The 22579-nt window shown below is 32.1% G+C and overlaps 3 protein-coding genes and 1 non-coding gene across 6 annotated transcripts; 3 read left to right on the top strand and 1 right to left on the bottom strand.

The window, feature by feature from the left end:
• The first annotated feature begins 8012 nt into the window (after nt 1-8012).
• On the top strand, nt 8013-8084 carry TRNAW-CCA (transfer RNA tryptophan (anticodon CCA)). Its single transcript has one exon. It is a non-coding gene; the product is annotated as a tRNA-Trp (tRNA).
• A 1467-nt stretch (nt 8085-9551) lies between these two features.
• Nucleotides 9552-10424, top strand: LOC131638426 (glutathione S-transferase T3-like). Its single transcript, XM_058908993.1, has one exon. It carries the CDS (start codon nt 9552-9554, stop codon nt 10422-10424), a length of 873 nt encoding a protein of 290 aa, XP_058764976.1.
• Nucleotides 10425-10690: 266 nt separating this feature from the next.
• LOC131638425 (uncharacterized) lies at nt 10691-11710 on the top strand. Its single transcript, XM_058908992.1, has one exon. It carries the CDS (start codon nt 10691-10693, stop codon nt 11708-11710), a length of 1020 nt encoding a protein of 339 aa, XP_058764975.1.
• Nucleotides 11711-12500: 790 nt separating this feature from the next.
• LOC131638411 (NAC domain-containing protein 82-like) lies at nt 12501-18982 on the bottom strand. Of its 3 annotated transcripts, XM_058908974.1 has the most exons (6): nt 18804-18972; nt 18529-18702; nt 18168-18299; nt 17800-18077; nt 16040-16423; nt 12501-13058 (listed from the first exon to the last, which is right to left on the bottom strand). In XM_058908974.1, the coding sequence occupies exons 3-6, from the start codon at nt 18262-18264 to the stop codon at nt 12810-12812; spliced, it is 1008 nt and encodes a 335-aa protein (XP_058764957.1). In that variant the 5' UTR covers nt 18265-18299; nt 18529-18702; nt 18804-18972; the 3' UTR covers nt 12501-12809. The 3 variants fall into 3 exon arrangements, with proteins under 3 accessions (XP_058764957.1, XP_058764956.1, XP_058764955.1); XM_058908973.1 differs by having other exon boundaries at nt 12501-13055; nt 18168-18702; nt 18804-18982; XM_058908972.1 differs by having other exon boundaries at nt 18168-18702.
• Between the last annotated feature and the right edge of the window lie 3597 nt (nt 18983-22579).

Below are 22579 nucleotides of genomic sequence, written 5' to 3'. Positions count from 1 at the left end.
TTCAAAATGAACCTCCCAAAATAGTAATAACACAAAAGGAAACAAGGTAAAAGGGTGTCTCGTATACGTTTACATATAAACCACACAAAATAATTAAGTTGATTTGCTAAAATTAGAAATGCCAAACATTTAATCCTCAAAAAAGAAACCTTATATTCCCTTATCCAAATAATATATTGATTTAAACTTAAATTTTAATTGATCTGTTTCTTATATGTGATATCCCAATGTAAAATACTAAGTTTGGATTTCTTCATTAAATTTCTAAATTAAGACTTTCACATAATTTTTGTTGTTCATTCCTTTTATTTTCTTCCCTCGTTAATTTAACTAATAATGAATATCTTTAAACGTAAAAATAACTTATTAGATATATGTATCAGTTGCATAAATGTTTGCATAAAAGTTCATTGTTGCTTGAGTTTGCCCTTTCCCTAACTTCTATAATAATGGGTGTCTAGATTAAATAACATGTAAAGCTAGCAACAAAAGAAATAGACACTACAATGCTCTTTTGATCTTCTGAACTTTTCTTTCATTCCAAGTAAACTCAGCTAAAAATCTTTATAAATTGAAAAATATCCTAATAAAAGATTAAAAACACACTAAATACATGTTATGAATCAGAGTTTTCACAACCATTTTTTTCTCTCTTAAAGTAACCCTATAACCTAAATTGTAATTAGCTTGGGATTTAAAATGTCTCTTTGACAACACTTGAAAGCAATATTAAAAGACAAAAAAAAAAAAAAATTAACATCATTTAAAAAAAAAATGTTGTTGATATTAAAATAGAAATAAATATTTAAAAAATATTTTAAGGATTTACATTGTTTTATATAAAAAGCATTGTAAATCTATTTAAAAAATTACAAATATTATAAGTAATATGATTAGGGTTTGTTAAAATTAGATATAGATACATTTAAATTTAAATTTATTTTTTATTTTTAAGTTTATTTTTATAAAATGACATGCAAGTTTTGTTATGCAAATCTAAGTAAGATTTTCATCATCTTAAATTTCTTAAACAATCTAATTACGAGTTCAAATTATAGTTTTTTTTCTATTAAATATTATATATTTTTATGATTTGTTCATTTATTACGTTCTCGAGCAACATAAGCATGGACTCTTTAATATGAAAAAAAATAACAAACATATTATATGTGGCAGATCTTGAGAAAAAAATGTAAGATGGGAATGTCATGGCTCCCTCCCGCTCCTATTGAGATACGCCACTGGATATATTATGACTTTAAACTTATGGATAGATGATCATTGATGATTTCTTAAGATTAAAGTTGTGGCATTTGGATCGAATTCTAGTCTCGACAAGGGTAGCTTTCATGGTTCGACTGAGATATGTATGTTGTAGTGGAAGTTAGTTCAAACATGCAATAGTTTTCATGGTTCGACTGGAATGTGTATATTGTAGTGGAAGTTAGTTCAAACATGCAATAGTTGATGTGTACTTTAAGTTAATTTGTATGATGAGCCGGAAAGTTTTGTAATGCAAATCTAAGTAGGATTTTGATGATCTTAAATTTCTAAAAACAATCTAATCATGAGTTCAAATTATAATTTTTTTTCTATAAAAGAATGTTATATTATTATGATTTGTTCACTTACTACGTTCTCAAGTAACATAAGCAGTGACTCTTTAATATGGAAAATAACTAAATATATTGTATATGGCAAATCTTCAAGGAAAAAAATGTAAGATGAGGGGTGTCATGGCTCCCTCGTGCTCCTAATAAGATCAATCACTAAACATATATATAAATTTTGTTAGTGTGTGGGACACTTTTAGTGAGGAGAGAATAGAGATAATAAAGGAAATAAAGATTATATTATTGAATTGAATTGTACAAATAATGATACATACTAAGACTATTTATATACTACCCGGATTGGGCTTGGATTTACACAATTTGGATTATACTTGATATTATTAGATTTGATTTGATTTGATATTATATTATATTAATAATATCAATCCCAATAATATCTCAGCAAATCCCAATAATATCTCAACATACCCCCCTATAATCCAAGTTGTCGAACAACTCTAAAAATAGTCAATCTGAACTATTCCTAATTTCTTTCTCAAATTTAGGAATCTGTCGATCTTCAATCCTTTGGTGAAAATGTCGGTCAACTCTGCTTCACTCAAGCAATGCCTAACTTCAAGTTCACCTCAATTTACATTTTCCCTTAGGAAGTGAAATCTAGCGTTAATATGCTTACTCCTTCCATGCAGAACTGGATTCTTCCCCAGATTTATGGCTGACTTGTTGTCGATTCGCAACACAAGAGGTTTCTTCACTTCGACCTCCATTTCTTCAAGTACTGATCTGATCCAAATTGCTTGACATGCAACATAGTATCCTTCTATATATTCAGCTTCACACGATGATAATGCTATCATAGGTTGTTTCTTCGAACACTATGAAATTGGGGCACCAAATACTTGAAAGAAATATCCAGTTGTGCTTATTGGATCTTCCTTATCTCCACACCAATCAACATCTGAAAAGCAAGTGAGTGTAGCTTCTTCGTCTTCAGAGTATCGTCGAAATAGAATTCCATAGTCTATCGATCCTCTTAGATATCTTAGAATTCTTCTTGCACCCTTCATGTGTGACACTCTTGGTTCACTCATGTATCTGCTCACTAATCCGACTGCGAAACTTATATCAAGGATGCTACAATTTTCAGGAGAGAAAGAGCACTGAGATTTTTGACACGAACAATAGGAAAAATTGTGACAAAATGAACTTATAGAAATTTTTCCTCGTGTTTGAACTAATAGTCATAGGTTTTTTGAAAGTTATGCACCTGTGCTCGCAAGTATCCTTATTTTTCTTGTGAATGATCTCCAAGACTTTGTTTAGATTGTCGGAATCGGATGGAACACAGTGGTATGGGATGGAATGGAGTGGTTTTCCAATGTTAGGATCACTTGTAACTGATAGAGCAATGTGGAATTGAGTAGTATGGGTTCCATTTAGTTCCATCGCTTACCACCATATTTCTTCTACTCTGATTTGGGCGGAATGGAGAATTTGTCTTATTCGTCCTAAAATTTTCCAACGATGGAATGAAACCTTCATTCTTATATGCTTCATTCTGCTATACACCTCTTTGTTCATTTTATGATATCCAAACAAAGCTCAACGGTCATATGACCATTTGAGTTTAAACAAGCATATGACACATATTGTTACTAGCCTCACATATGAGGTGGTGGTAAACCTATTGATTCCCTCTTTTTATTTTTCTAATAAGATTGGTATTTAAATATTATTTTTCTCACTTTATGACATATGAGTTACCTCCCATTCAACTTTTTTAATGCCACTCGCTTGACACAAAAGTTTTTCAAGAATCCATTAATATGATAGACACTCTATATGTGGCCACATGTCCTCTAAAATATACATTCACTCTTTGACTATTAACTTTGAAAGTTAAATGTGAATTTGGCTATTATATATCAGTTTCTCTAATTGGTGAGACTTCGTTGACACTAGATGGACCTGACCACTTGGAATTCAACTTTCTAGGGAATAGTCTCAGTCGGGAGAGCCATCTAATTTGGTCTTGGAGAATTTTTTGGATCATGATGAGGATAACATGCCAATGAGGTTAGGCATGTCAAATCTCCTTTCAAAAAATATTGGTGATAAATAATATCATCAATATGTAGACGAAGAGTACGTGTCCATACAACATTGTAAGGGAGATGAAACATTTTTTAATTCTTCCGTTGGGATTCTTAACTCTCCTTATTTCTAAATTTATGAGATATTTTGTTAATAAAATTATGGTGTGAGTCCCTTCACCCTTTTTTCAGTCTTGAATCCTTCGGCTTTTTTGAATTGCTCATACCCAAACGCATCCAGTCACGCAGGATAAATTTGAGGATATACGATTATAAATGACTACCTTGATTTCAATTCCCTTATTTTTTTTTTTATTTCTTTCAAGTTAAAAGGGCTCGACCAATATATTCTCTAAACAAATTATATCAGGGGGGACTTAACCTATTAATTTGTATCTCTTATTATCTTGCTTGTGTTAGTACTCGTATATGCTCTTATTTCTCATGCATCATATGGTGATTCATTTTATGCTTCTTTAATTCCCTCACTATAGTTATAGGTTGCTCATCAGCAATGTCATATGTACCATTGTGGGTGTCATTTTTTGTATTATTATTGTGCAATGTTGGCGCTATTACAAAGGATTATTGATGGTTATGGTAGTGAGGCTAAGGCATTAGAAATATTTGTTGTAGCACCGCAGTGGGTGTTAATGTTTTTGTCTAGAATTCAGTCCTCGGATTAAGTCGTTGGTTAGGGTGGTTACTTGGGGTTTCAAGTGAGTGCTGAGTCTATATATAAATAGATATTTGTTTTGGAAGCTAAGCTTCTTGTATATAATGTCACCTTTAGGGTTTTGTTAACCTAATGTTCCTCCAATTATTTACAGTGCCAAATCCATAGTGAATATGGGTTTTGAGAAATATTTTACTTGATTATAAACAATCACTAAGACAAACTACTCTTAGATTTCCTTGAACCTTTAAGGACTTGTTTGCCTCGCACTAGAGGTCTTTGGAAAAAAATTACAAAATAATTGGTTTACAACGACTCTAACACAGTGGCAAATCAAATATTTCTTGATTACAAGTGCTTAACTTTTCTAAGAAAGAGTAATGGATAAATAGCATTTGTTCCTAAGTGTTTGTTCTTTCTTAAAATGACAGTGTTCTACAAAACTTACAAATCCAAAGTGACACAACAATAGTATAATTAAATAGTAATATGAGTGTGTGTGTGTATGTGTATTTCTGCTTTGAGGTTATCCTTTATATAGGATTGAAGATTTTGCATTATTGTACGTATCGTTCTTTCCAATTATTGGTCGTTGGGAAATGAGTTATTGGAGTCGTACTATCTATATGAAATTATTCATTCATTATATTGATCTTTATCCTTTTCTTTCTTGTACTTATACAGGTGTCATGATATGACTGTTGAAAACAATTATGAAAAGTGATACATCACAACATATCTTTGCAAATAAAATACATGTGATCAGTTCTTCATTAAGGCATAGATGATTACTTGCGTAGAGTATAGGTGACTAGTTTTATCTAGATATAGATAATCATTCTTGCTTTGAGGTATAGATAAGTCGCATTAGCCTTGAGCATATGGTCAACCTTGATGACTTGAACGGAGTTGATCATTCTATTAGGGACATATGATCATTTATTATTCTTATTTAGAGTAAATGATCATCTTAGTCAATTTTATAGATTTTCAAGTGTAAATGATCAATTATTGTCTTCAGTTATAGATGATCATTATCTCTCTTTTAAGGACCGATGATCATTCTTTGTTTAGATATAAATAATCATTTTTTTCTTTTAGGTGTAGATGATTATTTCTTTTGCAGAAGGTCATGTCTTTATTTTTGGAAATTTCTTTACCCACCTCCTAACCTTCTTACCCACCTCTGGCGAAATTACCAAAATACCCCTTATTTCGGAAATGCACTTCCGAAAACACGAAAAAAAGGTGTTTTCAGAGATGCATTTCCGAAAACACCCCCTTTTTTGAGTTTTCGGAGATGCATTTCCGAAAACACTCCTTTTTGGGAGAGGGAGGTGTTTTCGGAGATGCATATCCGAAATATTTGGAATGTTTCGGATATACACTTCCGAAATAATTCAATAATTATTAAAAAATTAAAATCAAGGTGAATCAATACAATTAATAGGTATAAAATGAAAGTGAATCAATAATTTTCTCAAGATTCTTACTTAAAATAATTTTCTCCTATTTTTAGTAATAAATAATTTCCTCTCTAATAAATCATAATTCCCTATTCTCATACATAAAATAGATTTTTCACATTTTTGTATAACTATCTAATTATACTTCATATAAAAAAATCATAATGCTAAATATTTTTGAATTTTTTTTTAATTTTATTTAAATTTAATCATATTAAATTCACTTAATATAAATAATAAAGTTGTTTCGTTTTTAAATATAATATATACAAATTCACAAAGTGTCTATAAAAAATATACAAAACTAAATAATAATTAGCATAATAATTTTATTGTGAAAAAAAAATATAATTGTATTTTAAATAATTGTGAAATTTGTTTCAAATAATGAATACACGTTTTTTTAATTAAAAAATCACATTTTTTTCTTAATAAATAATAAAAATAATGTATTATAATTAATAATAATAATAATCACGTAATTTATATTAATTTTTCTTAAAAATACGTGATTTTTAATATTTATTTGTAGGAAATGTTATTTTTTATTAAATAATGATTTATCTCAATTTTAAACAAATGACAATTTTGATAATTAAGAAAAATTATATTCTACAAACTTATTTTAATTTTTAATTTTCAAATTATAAATTTTTGAATATTAATAAATAATAAACGTTATATTGAAATAAAATAAAAAATCTGACCTTCAATCAAATTTTGTTATTTTTATTTAAATAAACTTATATTATATATACTTTATATACACTATAAAAATTGTTATATTTTTAAATAGTGCGTTAAAATATAAAAACTATATAAACAGTAAATATAAAAAGAAACAAGGATTAATGATTAATCCAAAAATATTATATAAAGTGAACATTGAAATTGATAATATTTTGTAATCATTTTTAAACATTTTAAAAAATATTATATATTTTTTATTTTTACATATTTGTGTGCTTATTATTCATTATTTATGCACATTTTGAGCATTATTTTTTATTCTATTTAAAATTGAAACAATTTTATTATTTACTTTAATTAATTGAATATGATTTTTTTAAAGAAAATAAAAACGTGAGTTTTGTTTTAAAATAAGAATATGTTATTTTTTTATAAAGATTAACAATTATTATAAATATATAAATAAAAAATTATAATTTATTTTGTAAGTGAAATTATTTTAATTTTTTTAATTAAAATTATTTTAAATTTTAAAATTTGAATTAGGATAGAAATATATAATAACTATTATTCATAACTCATAAATTATATCAAAATATATAATTATTATTATTTATTACTCATAAATTATATCAAATTTATGATATGTGAATTAATTAATATCCTAAAATTAATTTTTGGGATTTTTTAAGATTGTTTTTTTGTTGTTTCGGAGATGCATCTCCGAATTAGTCAAAATCCCAATTTTTGGGATTTTTTCGGAAATACACTCTCGAAGTCTGGAAAAATTTTGAAAAAAAAATATTTCGGAAATGCATTTCCGAAGCGGGGTAAAATGGGTTTTTCGCTGGGGGTGACCTCCATAGGGAGGTGGGTAAAGAAATTTTCTTATTTTTTAAAGATAATTGCAAATATGCTACCCATAGAAAAACATATTAAAATAATAATTGTTCTTATATATTGTTATCATTAAAATTCTTAAATAAAAATTATTCTCTAAATCATTTTTTATATGTTTTACCCGGTGTTAAGTCAATAGGTAATTCAAAGGATCAAATATTTGCTAATGCAAGAGACCAATTTGAAAATTTTATAACTTAGAGGATCAAAGTAAATCTAAAATAAAGTTTGTGTTAATAGTCATGTTGAATTCTCGCTAAATACATCACATGTTTAACACAACATTAATTTAAGGGCCAACTAATCGTAAATTTTACTAATGTAAGGGGCCAAAATATAAATTTAAGCCTTTGTTTTTTAATTCAATCAAAAGAAAGTTAAAGGCGATTAAAATTATTTTCCTATTCTTGTCACTGCCATTTTATTTTAGAAATAAAAAACTGAATCTAAATTTTCCCAAATTCTTTCATATAACACCGCTTATCTTCAACATTAAGAGAATGTGCACAATTTTAGTGAAACAACAGATAATCCAACAAATTGCTGCGACTTAGCCTTCAACGATTTTTTGAGTTATGATAATAATAAAACAGTTTAAGTGATTAACACAATTGGATCTGTGGCGCAATGGTAGCGCGTCTGACTCCAGATCAGAAGGTTGCGTGTTCGATTCACGTCAGGTTCAATACATTTTGCATTTCTTTTCCTTTTTATTCTTTCTGGACTTGGCAGGTATGTTTGTTGATGAAAATTGGTGTGTTGAGGCGCTTGATGAAAATTGGTGTGTTGAGCGCTAATTTCGGCTCGGTTGGAGTAAAATAAATCTCAAGTTTACTGTGTTGATCCGGGTGCTTGGTTGCTGAATTGTAGCTTACCTATCTAATGTTTAGAGTAGAAGGTGGTAGCTGTTATATGTCGTTGGAGCAGCACTGGTGTGTTCCATTGCAGGGAGTATCTGCTAATTGGTGTACTGATAGCACAACTTATGCTTCAATTTCATCAATGCATTTTTGGCTTTTTCCAAACATAAAAGTTGAGGATCCATTGCATGGCGGTCACCATGTCCACTCTATATATCCCATTTGACTCATGGCACCATACACACACAAAAAATGAGAAAACATTAATTTAATTCAAATACATATGCCCATTCATTGTGTATATGACAAATTTCTAAGTTTTTTAGTGCAATTGACATAGATACATCGAATTGAATGGAATATATCCTCGCTCGAATTTCTATCCGGAAAGATTATTTTTTTACAAAATGGAATCTAAAATAAATATAAAAGATTAAATAAATCATCAAAGTCTTACTAATCGGGTTTGGATCTTATCCTTCTATCTTTTGTCTCTATCTCTCTTTCACTAATTTCTCTCAATCTCTCTCTTAATATTTCGTCTCTCTTCTTTAATTTTTATTTTTTATTCTTTTTCTTTTTCATATCACACTTGTTTTATATAAAAATTTATAATTTTTTATTTATTTTCTCTTTCATATCAGATATCACACTTGTTTTATAAGAAGGAGAAGGAAGGAGGCAAGGAGAGGAACAACCACGTCACATATATTTACCCATTAAGTCAAGACTTAATTCTAAGACTATCTCCAACGGTCTTTTTGTTGGGTGCCGTACGCTAGGTGGCTAAAAAATTGAAAATTAAATTCTGACACGCATGCGGAATGCGGAATGTGCAAGTGCAAAGCAACGATACTTTTAATAAAATAATAATAAATTTTGTAGTTGTTGCTGAACGTTACAAAGCAAGTGCTCTTTTTGTTTTTTTCTTTTTAATTTTATAATTTTGATCATTTATTTGGTTATAAATAGAAGCAAATGTTACTCAAATTTTATCTCACAAATTTATTCCTTACTCATAATAATTTAAATTTTTCTCTCACAATTTCATCTTATTAACCTTCAATTGATCATATATTTTACATATTTTTTCATCTTTTTAGATCAAATTATTATTATTAAGGTCAAATGAACCATAATCATTATAATTTTTCAACAATCTATGTTCCATCTCATGCAAAATCAACAAAATTCTAATCCTCAAAATTCTCAATTTCCCTCACCGCCAACAAACTCTACCGTATTTTTTCCGTCACCAAACAACCCAAATATGTATTTTAGACCACAGATAAATGGGTTTATGTCTGAACGCCAAGTTCCACAATTTTCAACTCAAGTTGGTATTGAAAATACTACAATTGAAAAAGAACAAAGGCGTTTTGTTAAAAAAACTTCGAGAGGTATTCACAAGGGAAGAGGATACACTTCTTATGCAATCATGGCTCAATGTTTCAAAGGATCCAATTGTGGGAGTTGATCAAAAAGTCGATAGCTTTTGGTTAAGAATCATCGCTAATTATAACCAATATTGTTGGCAGTCACGAGAAAAGCTACAAGGTCAATTAAAATCTCGATGGCATCGGATAAATGATTGTGTTCAAAAATTTGTTGGGTGTTACAAACAAGTTGTTCATGGAAAAAAAAGTGGGGCATCAGAGAAAGATATCTTAGTCAATATGCATGCTTTTTATGAACAAGATGAAGGTGCACCATTCAATCTTGAGTATGCATGGCGGTTTTTAAAAGATGAACCTAAATGTATGGGAGCATTCACCGAAAATTCTTCAAAGAGAACAAAGAATTCTGTTAGTGGTTCATACACGACATCGCCAAACTCAGAGACACCTTCAAGTTATGATTTTAACTCATCATCTCCAATGGAGCGTCCAATGGGACAAAAGGCGGCAAAACGAAAAGGTAAGGCAAAGGAAAATGTAAATGCAACTGAACCTCTTTCTAGTGTTATTTCCGATACAATGAATAAAAGAATGAAAGTAATGGAAAATCTAGCACGACTTAAGGAGGAAAAAAACAAATTAGTCAAGGAAAAGATGGAGTTTGAAGCAATGCAATTCATAATGTCAGACACTTCTAAGATGAATGATAGTCAACGTGAATTTCATGAAAAACATTGTAATAACCTAAAAGAAAAATATGGATGGTAATAATATGCAATGTTCTAGTAATTATTATATTTAAATATTATGTAGTACTTGTTATGTATCAACAGCTATTGTAATAAGATGCAATGTTCTAGTATTTATTATATTTAAATATTATTCAAACTAGTCGTTATTCAAACTAGCCGTTATTCAAACTAGCCTTATATATACTTTCATTCTTTTCTCACTCTTCTATCATTTTTCTATCTCCCTTCTCTCATCATTCTCTCACTCTTCTATCATTTTTATCTCACCCTTCTCTCACTTCAATGGATTCAAACAACCTCAACAAACTTTTTTGGGAGGTGATTGAAGAAGAACTTATGGACAACACAGATGAAGAACTATTGTTGTCAATGCTCGAGAAGGAACGTCAACCTAGAAGTTCATCAAGGCAAAAAAGAAGATCAGTGATAGATCGGAATCGTGAAGAATGGCATATACGATTATTCAACGACTATTTCTCAGAAAATCCAGTATACACAGATGCCCAATTCCGTAGAAGGTTCAGAATGCATAGGCATTTGTTTCTTCGAATTGTAGAAGCCTTTGGAAATCATGATGAATATTTTCAAACGAGGGTCGATGCAACTGGTAAAATGGGTCTTTCCCCATTGCAGAAGTGCACTTATGCTCTTTGTATGTTGGCATATGGATTTTCTGCTGACGTTGTAGACGAATATGTTCGAATTGGTGAAAGCACTGCAATTGAGTGCTTAGAGAGATTTGTAAGGGGCGTGAATGAGGTATTTGGGGCTAAGTATTTAAGAATGCCTAATAACAATGATGTTGAACATCTTTTACAAATGGGGGAGTCACGTGGATTTCCAGGCATGCTAGGTTCCATTGATTGTATGCAATGGGAATGGAAGAATTGTCCTATTGCATGGAAAGGACAATTTTATCGAGGTGATCATGGTAAACCTACGATCATGCTTGAAGCAGTGGCATCACAAGACTTATGGATTTGGCATGCATTTTTTGGTATTGCAGGTTCAAACAATGACATTAATGTGCTAAACCAATTCAATGTGTTTAACGATACTTTGGAAGGACGTGCTGCTACTGTGCAATATACAATCAATGGGACTCCATATAACATGGGGTATTATTTAGCATATGGTATATATCCTGAGTGGGCTACATTTGTCAAGACCATTTCAATGCCGTGGGGAGAAAAGAGAAAATTATTTGCTCAACATCAAGAATCAGCTATAAAGGATGTGGAGCGGACAATTGGAGTGCTCCAATCTCAATTTGCAATTATACGTGGCCCAGCGCGTGCCTGACATATGGAAACCCTCAAGCATACCATAAATGCTTGCATCATATTGCACAATATGATTGTTGAAGACGAACGACACACATATGGAGGTGATTTTGATTACTCATATGATAATGTAGATGACACCTACTCAATAAAGGAAACATTTAACGGTCCTCATCCGAATCTTGCAACAAGACTACAAAGAAGAGCAACTCTTCGTGAAAAACAAGTTCATCGCCAACTTCAAGGAGATCTAGTCGAGCATATTTAAGAACGTTTTGGACATGAAGATGATGTAAATTAAATTTGAGTAATTATATTATGTTATTTATTTTTATTGTTTTTAATTATATGTCATGTATTTGAGATTAATCTAAATTATCATTTTAGTTATATGTCATTTATTTATTTTATATTAATTTAATTATCATTTCTTTGAAATTAAGTGAGTTATTTATTTTATATTAATTTAATTATCATTTATTTGAAATAAGTAAGTTACTTTAAGATGATGTAGCTTAATAGATTCCACAGAAAACCTAAAAATGGGATGCACCATAGGAGATGCTCTAAGGATCAACCATTCACAGTGATACTAATATATGAGACCAAATTCAAACATTTTTACTAAGTAAATAAAAACCAGTAAATGTTATTTTCATTGCATTAAAAAATTAAGGCTTAATTTCATATTCTATATTCAAGATTAGAAACCAAACTTCCTTCCTTCTCTGTTCCTGCCATTTTATTTTAGAAGCGAAATCTGAATCTAATTTGACTTCACTAATCTCCACCATAAGAAATGCAGTAAATGTATAAGTTGGAACAACTTTCAGCATAGCAAAATTTACTCAACAGATAATCCACCAAATTAATGCAATCTATCTTTCAACTACTTCATAAGTTTACATAATGTTAGCTTATTCTAGAAATCAATGTTCAAATTGACAAATTCATACCACAAGGAATGTTCAAGGAATGTTTTTCAGCGGGAAATACAAAGAGAAACTACAGCTTTTTTCTAATCCATATTAGGTAGTTGCAGCTTTAGTTCTAACAAATTCTCCCTGCACTTCCTCAATTTTCTAAGCCTGGCCCCAACTTTTGTTGTGTTTAGTCTGCTACAACAATGGCGCATCTAGGTCAATCAACTCCAAGTAATTATTATGGGGGTCACAAAACAAAGAGACATCGCCACCAGTAGAAGGCATTTCATTTTTAGTATACCCATCTTTTTGGTCATGGGAAAAGCCATCTCCATCATCCCATCCAACCAAGCTTTCAAGATCTCCCAAGTCCCCGAAAATCTCATTTGGGTCTAAATAAGGTTCGCCTTCCGCATTGTTTGCCTGACCAGGATTATCAACCTTCTGTCAAACATAAAATATTAGCATATATGAGCAAGAGATGGAGGTTAAAGAAAACATATTAGAACTATTTATGATATATATATATATATATATATATATATATATATATATATATATATATATATATATATATATATATATATATATATATATATATATATATATATATATATATATATAAAAGAAAACAAAACAAAACCTATGCCATCTTGAATAATACTAGTAGGTTCAAATTTGTAAGCAATTGGTTTTCTAGTTTTTAAAGATTCAAATGTCTACGAGAATTAACATAATTAAAAAGAAAACTAAACAAAAATCTATTCAAAAATAAACCTTCACTCCCTAAACAATAGAGATAGGAAGATTGGAAAATGATATCTCGGCTTCATAATTTATTTCTTTTGGAAAACTAACCACTAATTCGCAAATTTTCATTTGACCAAGGACAACAAAGCAGATAACATTACATTAAGTCATCAAAAGTATATTTCTAAGCTCAAATTATGTACAACATAGCCTAGGCCATGCAAGAACAACGAATCTGGAGGCTTTCCCTGCCTTCGACTGAGACACCATCTCTTTCTCCTAAAAAATTTAAACAAATAAAAAAGTATAACAAACATGTCTCGTGTTCTAAAGGCCAATGGCATGGCAAACTAAAACAGAAGTGACCACTGTAATAATAAAACAGAATACAGATACATGAACCCAAAAAAAAGAATTGATAAATGGACTAGTGGAGGGAAAAATAACAGAACCATGAGCACAAGAATGAAAGATGGCAGTAAAAACAAATGACAAAAAAGTCTCTGTTATCCTGTGTTTTCCGGTAGTCCAACTATCACGTCAGAGAGTCTCGGGGTAAAAATTATATGGATTGGCTGGCAAGCTTCTGTTGGGATTCGAAATGAAGTCGATCCTTCAGTGTTTTATAAACACACATCTACTAATCAATGTATTTATCTTATTGGCCACGTGGATGACATGGTTATTGCGGGAGATGACCAAAGTGGTATTCAAAATCTCAAACAACATTTGCTCAAGCATTATCAATACAAGGACTTGGGTCAACTAAAATATTTCCTTGGAATTGAAGTGGCACAATCAAAATCAGATATTGCCTGCTCCCAAAGGAAGTATGTTCTTGACATTTTAGATGAAATCGAGATGTTAGATTACAAACACATTGACACACATATGGATCCAAGTACCAAGCTCATGCCACAGATCAGGGGGTGTCATTATCAAACCCATGTGTGGATATAGAAGGTTAGTTAGAAAGTTGAACTACGTTACTGTGAATAGACCCGACGTAGCCTTTGTTTTTAGTGTTGTAAGTCAATTTCTTAATCATCCATATGATAGTCATTGGGATGCAATGGTTTGAATCTTGAGATATAGAGGGAACTCCAAGAAGAGGAATAGTTTATGAGAACAGAGGTCACATTAATGTTGTTGCATATGCAGATGCAGCAAATGAAGGGAATCTTATTTCTTGGAAAATCAAAAAAGCAAAGTGTTGTTGCTAAATCTTTGTGCAGAGGCGGAATATCAAGATAGGGCTCTCACTACATGTGAATAAATCGACTTCTTGATGAGTTAAAGTTTTACAGAGTCGATGAATCTCATTTGTAATAATCTAACAGCTTTACGTATTGCATCTAATTTAGTCTTCCATGAGCGTAGAAAACACAAAGATTGTTTGTCACTTCATCTCGAGAAGATTCTTTTCAGGCAGAGAGTTACTTCTTTTGTGAACTCAATCAGTTGGCCGATATCTTTATCAATTCTCTCATAAGCCCGAGGATATCTTATATATGTAACAAACTTGATGCATATGTTTTAAATGCACCAGCATGAGGGGTGGTGTTAAGATATGTATAAAATAAGTTATATTTTGTTGAGTAAATCTCTTTTAAGATAAGGATTTAGTTTATTCATCCCTATAATCAAGGGATTTGTTTACTGATTTGAATGAACTCTCTTAGTTATAAATAACAAAAGGCTGAGTATTTCTCTCAAGCAATGCAAACTATCTAATTCAACTGAGGTTAAATCGTTTAAAAGGACTGGATGAGGCTGAAGACTTTCATGAGATTCAGCTGCTGCTGCTTGTTGGAATTTCCGCCTTAATTGTGGTCCGCTCCTAGTCGCTTTAATTGCGGCTCACACCTTCATTGTGTTAGCTTTGAAGGGGTGGATTTAGTCCCACATTGCTTAGAGATATGGCCTAATATGGCCTGTGTTGTGTTTATAAGTGGGGGCAATCCTCACCCTACAAGCCGGTTTTGTAGGGATGAGTTAGGCCCAACCCAAATTCTTGAGACTTATAGGTCATGTGGGTTTTGGGTCTAACAAAAGGCTGAGAGTATTACTCTCTAGCATTTCAAACAATCTAATTCAACTAAGGCTGAAGAGTTTAAAAGTACAGGATGAGACTGAAGACTTCCATGTTCTAACAAAAGGCTGAGAGTATTACTCTCTAGCAATTCAAACAATCTAATTCAACTAAGGCTGAAGAGTTGAAAAGGACAGGATGAGGCTGAAGACTCTCATGTGAGCCAGCTGCTGCTGCTGCTCAATAGTACAAGCCTTTTAGAGTTTTATTTTAAAGGTCGTGTGAGTTTTGCGTCTAGCAGTGACCCATGATATCCATTTCTCTTTTTCTTCCTACTGGCTCTCAATCTGCCACCACCATTGTTGGCTCCGCAAGAATGGCAACTCCATAGCCCTTGTATAACACTAACACAGCTAATGTTCAGAGCAATTCAGCAAGTGATGGATAAAAGAAGCTAGAGTGGCGTGTTTTATGTAAAATACATAACGATTTCAAAGATAACCAAAAAGAGGGAGAGTTTAGTGAGAAGTCAAATACAAGATAAAAAGTATAGGAAAAAACTGTTGAAAAATAGAGTCAAAGACTACCAAAACTGGGGAGCATCTCGCACAAGTTACTAACAACAAAGAAATAGATTACACACCTCAGATCCGTTGTTTTCATTCCCTGCCAATGTATCCTCATCATCTTTGAAAATAGCAAGCATGGATAAAATGTCGTCGTCAATTTGATTGCTTGGAGCTGAAGGGTGTGGCAAGCCAGAGGGCACTGATCTAGATAGACATGATAAAGAGTTCCGTCCAATGCATCCACTTGTTGAGGGATGCATGTCATTTTCTTCGGAAATATGGCTTGAGCTAGGTAGAGTTGTAGCTGGTAAAGACATAGCAGCAGCAGGGACAGATTGCAAACAATCAATTTCCTCTTCACTATCCCAGTCTTTCTCATTAAATGGTTTACCATACTGAGCACCATTCCTTGGACCAGGACCCTCCTTTTGAAATACCCTACAAATCACGTAGGAATTCTGAAATACAAATAAATCAACAGAACAGTTTAGATGAATTCAAGAGAACAACCAGGGAAAAAATGCAATGGAGAGAAAGTCAGCAACCCAGGCTAAGGATATAGAGTCGTGATAACATAGTTAAATGCATAGGACTATCTCTATCCCTGTATATTTTACCAATAAGTTAAAAATAGATTAAAATAAAGGAAAAATAACAAAACCTGAAGGGGCATAAATCTAACCCCAAGAAAAGTAAAAGAAATAAAAAATGGAGAAGCTAAATTAAAGAGTGTTGTGAGTTTCAACCCTAGAGCAGGTAAAGAGGAGCCGATGCGTCGTATTCAGGCAGCCGTAAAATTCTTCAAGGCAGACTTGCCACCAGCCGGAATTGGCTCAATAACTCCATCACAAACAGTATGCTCATGCCACATAACAATTCATTCCAGCAATCTGCATAACCGTTTTAATTGGCTCAAGAACACATGCAGCATAACTCCAGCAGATCGCAGAACAGTTCATTGCCAAAGAATTATAATACATAAATGCCAATTCATCACCCTGTTTGCAGATTTAACAATGCCAACGCATTACGCTGCCGCCCATAACAATTCATCGCAGAACAACTCCATGTTATTATTATTGCAGCTTGTCACAAATTTCGCTTTCTATAGAAGAAGATTTCTCCAGCGTCAAAACAGCCATTAACATGTAGCATCAGTTATAGAAAGCAGAAAGCAAACTCTAAAGCAAAACTCTAACGGAGCCTTTCTCTCTCCCCACTTTTCTCTCCCTTTTTCTCTATTGCTAATTACAAGTCTCATTTAGAAGGGAAAAAATTGTCCCTAAATATAAGTCTGATTTAAATGACAAGATACTTTTTTTCTTTCTAAATATACCCCTTATTAATTCAACTAATTTGTCTAAGGAGATAAAATGTCAGAGATAGACACCTCCATACTCAAGTGTATTTTAGCAACATTCATACACAACATGGATACAATAAATACACTACTTATTCTTTGTAATATATATGTGAAAATGACAAAAGCAGCTTATAAAAAGGGATAGTAATAAGATGGCAGATAAATGCTGGCACTATGCAATAGAAGCGCATACAAAGTATCTACTGCCATGAATCATTTGCAGAGTTATTTAAACATGAAAGACACGGTTCTACTTTAATGTCATATATCCAACAAAAGCTGCAACTTTATGTACTGAAATATGTCAACTATCTTTCCTAATGTAACTAAGGGAAATAATACTACAAAGAGAACTAAGCATCAAATGCAGAAATGATCTACGAGGCATAAACCATGAATCACCTAACATAACTTCAACAAAACAGCTCATAACCAACTGATAGACATAATTCTTGAGTCAAAGATGTTTACCTGTGCAATGCCTTTGTCAGCTAAGTCTTTGTCCTCAAGTCTGAATTCATGCATTACCCAATCAGTTCGGTCTCCCTTAGGAGCTTTGCCAATGTGAAAAACCAGAGTTCTAATCATCCCCACCACTTGATTCCCATGTTCAACTGCTCTATCCTTCCCTGTAGTCTTCCAGTACCCAATTTCAGTCGCTCGATTCATCCTCCCTCCCGTGCAATATTTCTTTCCTACAGGGCTAAAGAAGTACCATTTCAAATCCCCACTTTTGAGCAAAGATTTATCTGAAAAGAAACGGCAAACAAAACCTCATCATAAGAAACGCAAATGTACTACAACAACACTCAACCAACGTTTCAGTGTCCAGTTCATACCTGGGAGATCCCATGGAGCATACTTGTAAATGTCAAGTTCAGCAATGACATCAAAAGGGAACTTCCTACCGGTAATCTTCCTCTTGAGAAAATACATAACGAGCTCAACATCAGTGGGATGAAACCGAAACCCTGGAATCAATTTTGTTTCGGCCATCGAAAAATCAAAAAGAAAAAACAAAAACCCAAACAGAAAGTGTTTCAGAAACTAACAACCTTAAACTAAACCCCCAATCCAACAAAACAAACAACCAAAACTCTAGTCCAAAAGCGCAACAACAATAAAAATAACTAAAACTAACCTTGAAATAAAAAAACAAAATAAGAAAATAACTTAATAATAGAGATGATTGATTATAACCCTAATAATGAAGAAGAAACTTGACGATCAAGTCCAATGGCGGAAGAAGATATTCCAAAGCCTGCGACGGTTCATGAAGAGAAAATGCTGGCACTGGGAGTGGGAACCAACAATGAACGACGACGATGATGATGATCCCGTTGTGATAAGAAAAGTCATCGGCACAGTGGAACCCTAACATTGGAAATTGAATTGATTCGCAGTTATCGTAATTGTGATTATGAATGAGCTGGTTCATGCATGGCGATGAGAGTTGAGAAGAAGAAGAAGCTTACCAGAGAAGGAGGATGAAGCGCGAACAAGAAGATTTTTTCGATTGTTGTGTGGAAGTTGAGAGTGTGAAGCACGAAAGGGTTGTATATATACTATAGTACTGTTAATTTAATTTATTTTAAATTTAAAAAGAGGATAATTGTTTCTTGTTCAAGGGGTTTGTTTGGGTTGTTCTCTCTCTCTTCCGCTGGAATAAGAGCGACGCGGCTATGTTTTTTCACGCGATTCAAATCAAATCACTCTTTCCCAGACACGTCACTAATACCAACAAAATAAAACCTATATTGCACCTTATATGCTCCAAAAGAATCTTATACAAAACATTAAATGTTTGGATTTCGAAAATATATTTTTGCATCCTTTGCAATCACACAAACATGCAAAATAGTTTTACTTTACTGTTAAATTATAATTTTTCCCATAAATATATTTTCAAAATTTTGATAAATTAAATTGTTAATTAACTATTATAGGAAGTTCTCCAGAGATGTACTGTACCTCCAAACAATTGAAGTAGGAATTTAGAAATGTGTCATCTTTGCATGTTAGATTATATCGAAGATGCATCTCCAAAAAATATAAAATGTGTTCCATTTTTTTCTATAAACCTTGGCCAAAAACTCATCCATTCTCAATAAGTTTTTCACTCAAAATTTTCATTATTGTGTTTCTTAAAATCAAAATGGGAAAAAAGAGCTGACTTTTAAGATAAAATTCATTTTTCAGCCTTCATTACTCACATTAATCTTGTTTTTTTTTTGGATCAAAACATTAATCTTGTTTTGAAGCTGAAAAAAATGTACGCTTTAACCTATTGTGTGTCTCCGAATTTTATATGAAATCATTTGGAAATGCATTTCCGGAAACTGTTTGTACTGATTTCTTACTATTTTATGTTTTTGTTTTCATTAGGTATGGTGCATCATGATGTTATCCCTAAACCTAATGTGTCTCAAGAACCTTCACTTGTAATAGTGAAGGAGGTAGATATTGGAAATCATTTTAAAATGAACAATAGTTTGAATTTCGTGATCACATGCTGCAGCGGATTCGTACGTAGGCATCCAAAATAGAGTTTGGTGTTGTAATCGGAAGTTCCGGTAATGGTTCGGATAGGAGAAGTGTGTTTGTGACATTGACATGCGAAGGAAGTGGGAAATATAGACCTCCTCTTCGGAATTTCAAACGAGAAGATGTCGGTTCAAAAAAATGTGAGTGTCTATTTAAGTTATTTAGTTATCGGTTGACAAATAATAAATAGAGATTTAATGTGATATGTGGTTCACATAATAATGATCTGTGTGAAAAGTTAGTTGATCATCCAATTGCATGTCGTCTCTTGCTGGAAGAGAATGAATGTGTTTCTGACATGACATTGAATTTGGTGCAACCCAAAAACATACTTATAACATTGAATGTGTTTCTGACATAACATTAAATTTGCGGTAAATTTCAATTGGACACTATATCAATATGATGTTAAAAATGCCTTCTTAAATGGTGAATTACATTAAGAAGTATATATGAGTTTACCTCTTGGTTTTTAAAAAAAAATCTTGGATAAAACAAAGTCTGCAGATTGAGAAAGTCTATATATGGATTGAAATAGTCGCCAAGGGCCTGGTTTGAGAGATTTGGAAGTGTTGTTAAGAGACACGGCTTCACCCAAAGTCAAGCAGTGCAAAAGCTGAATTCTGATCTATGGCCCATGGTTTTTGTGAAGTATTATGGATAAAAAAATTCATGGAAGAATTGGAGTTTTTTTTGGCTCACCTCCAATTAAAGTTTACTGCGATAATAAGACTGCTATATTTATTGCCCATAATCATGTCCTACATGACATAACGAAGCATGTTGAAGTGGACAAGCATTTCATCAAAGAAAAAATTGACAGCGGTGAGATTTGTATGTCCTACATACCCACCAAAAGTCAAGTAGAATATATTCTCACGAAGAGTCTTCCAAAGAGACTATTTGATCACATGGTGTGCAATCTTGCTATGAACAATATATTCATGTCAGCTTGAGGGGGAGTGTTGAATATTAGCACTAATTTAAACAAATCCTGCTATACAGCTCATTATGATTGGATATAAATTGTAATTAGTAGTAAATAATTGTATTATTCTATTCTTGCCTTATTTATAATTAACATTAAAAGGAGAATAATTATCCCTATTTACTAGTGTAATTTATATTTTATAAATACCTCATATGTACTGTGTTACAATTGATATAAAATGAAAAAACATATTTCAATATATACAAACATCATTTGGTCACGGTATCATAGTGTTGGAACACAATTTCAAAGATAAGACTCTATATTCTCAGTTGGTCGACAAAATATCTCGATCAACTTTGAATTAGATTTTTCACGAAGCCAAACGAGCTAATAATGTAGATTCTGATAGCTCAAAGTGTGGTTACACAGTTGTGATAACATATTGTCTCCCATGTGCTTTATAAGAACAAGATTTGGTTATGCGTCTGGCCTTGTGTTTTGATGATAACATGACATGATATCTTAGAGAATAATTCAGTACTCTAACGGTTTATGTCTAGTGTGTAGCTTTTGCTAATAGGTTATGGCTCTGAAAATAAGGTGTGTGAAATCATCAGGTTTTGGACTAAACAAACTCTGACTCTAGAAGAAACATATGGTGTTTACAAAGACTTAGTCAAGATTCTCTAATGCTTTTATAACAATGGTTCTGATGAACGTTAGTGATAGAGCTTCTGATCGTGACTCTTGTGGAAGAGATTTTGGAGATTCCTTTAGCTCCATGATTCCGTTATCCAAGTTTTGAAGACAAATATTCTGAAGACCAAGTGCCGATGACTCTGAAGACAAGGTTCTGAATAAAAAAGTTCGGAAGACTAAGAAGACTTAGGTTCTGAAGATTCAAGTTTGGTCCTTCTAAAACATGTTTCATCATCAACTACAAGAAGCATCTTAAGATTATAAGATAAGATTAAATTTTGTTTACATGAGGAATTAGTATGAGGTATGTATGTTTCCACTACCCGGATAGGGTGGCGCAAATATTGTACTACAGTACTATGTTATCGACCACTCCCTCACTGACTGTTGTTTACAAAATAACTGAAATTTAATATTCAAATTCTACCTTTCAACGAACTTCTTTTTGGCTATAAAAGGAAGACCTGGAAGATTGAAGATGAAAAGAATTCATCCTAACAATGCTCTATAAAACTTACACCGAAACGTTGATCAATTCACTTCGATATATTCTTTGTAAAGTTTTGTAAAAGCAAGTGAACTTTTGTTCGTTAACTTGCAACATGTGAGCTTTTGCTCATATACTTACTAAACACTTTTTTATTTTTTACTGTATTCAAACTTGTGTAATCTATTTTAAGAAGCAACTCTGTAAACACAACTTTAGTATTTCAACTTATAAGTTGATAGTTTCTTGAGAGACTAGGGTATTGTCCGAATTTCTCAAGAAGACATTGATGGATAATCTTTGTGGTTTGCAACACTGACTATTGGTCTTTGTTGTGGTTATGTAATTAGTTTAGTTATAGTGGATCAAGTCCTTATTGGGAAGGCAAAATCACCTTGGCGGGTGGATTGGATTAACTTCGTTAACAGTTAACTATGATAAAAATAATCATGTCATTTTTTTGTTCTAGTGTTATTTATTTTTTATTTGGGAAGAATTTATTTTAAAACTTGAAACCCAATTCAAACACCCATTTCTTGTGTTTCTCGCACCTTCGTGCTTGTGTTATATCTAAGAAGGTGAAACTA

The sequence above is a fragment of the Vicia villosa genome, unplaced genomic scaffold (assembly GCF_029867415.1).
Source record: "Vicia villosa cultivar HV-30 ecotype Madison, WI unplaced genomic scaffold, Vvil1.0 ctg.002312F_1_1, whole genome shotgun sequence".
NCBI lineage: Eukaryota > Viridiplantae > Streptophyta > Magnoliopsida > Fabales > Fabaceae > Vicia > Vicia villosa.
This window is presented reverse-complemented; position numbering and strand designations above follow the sequence as displayed.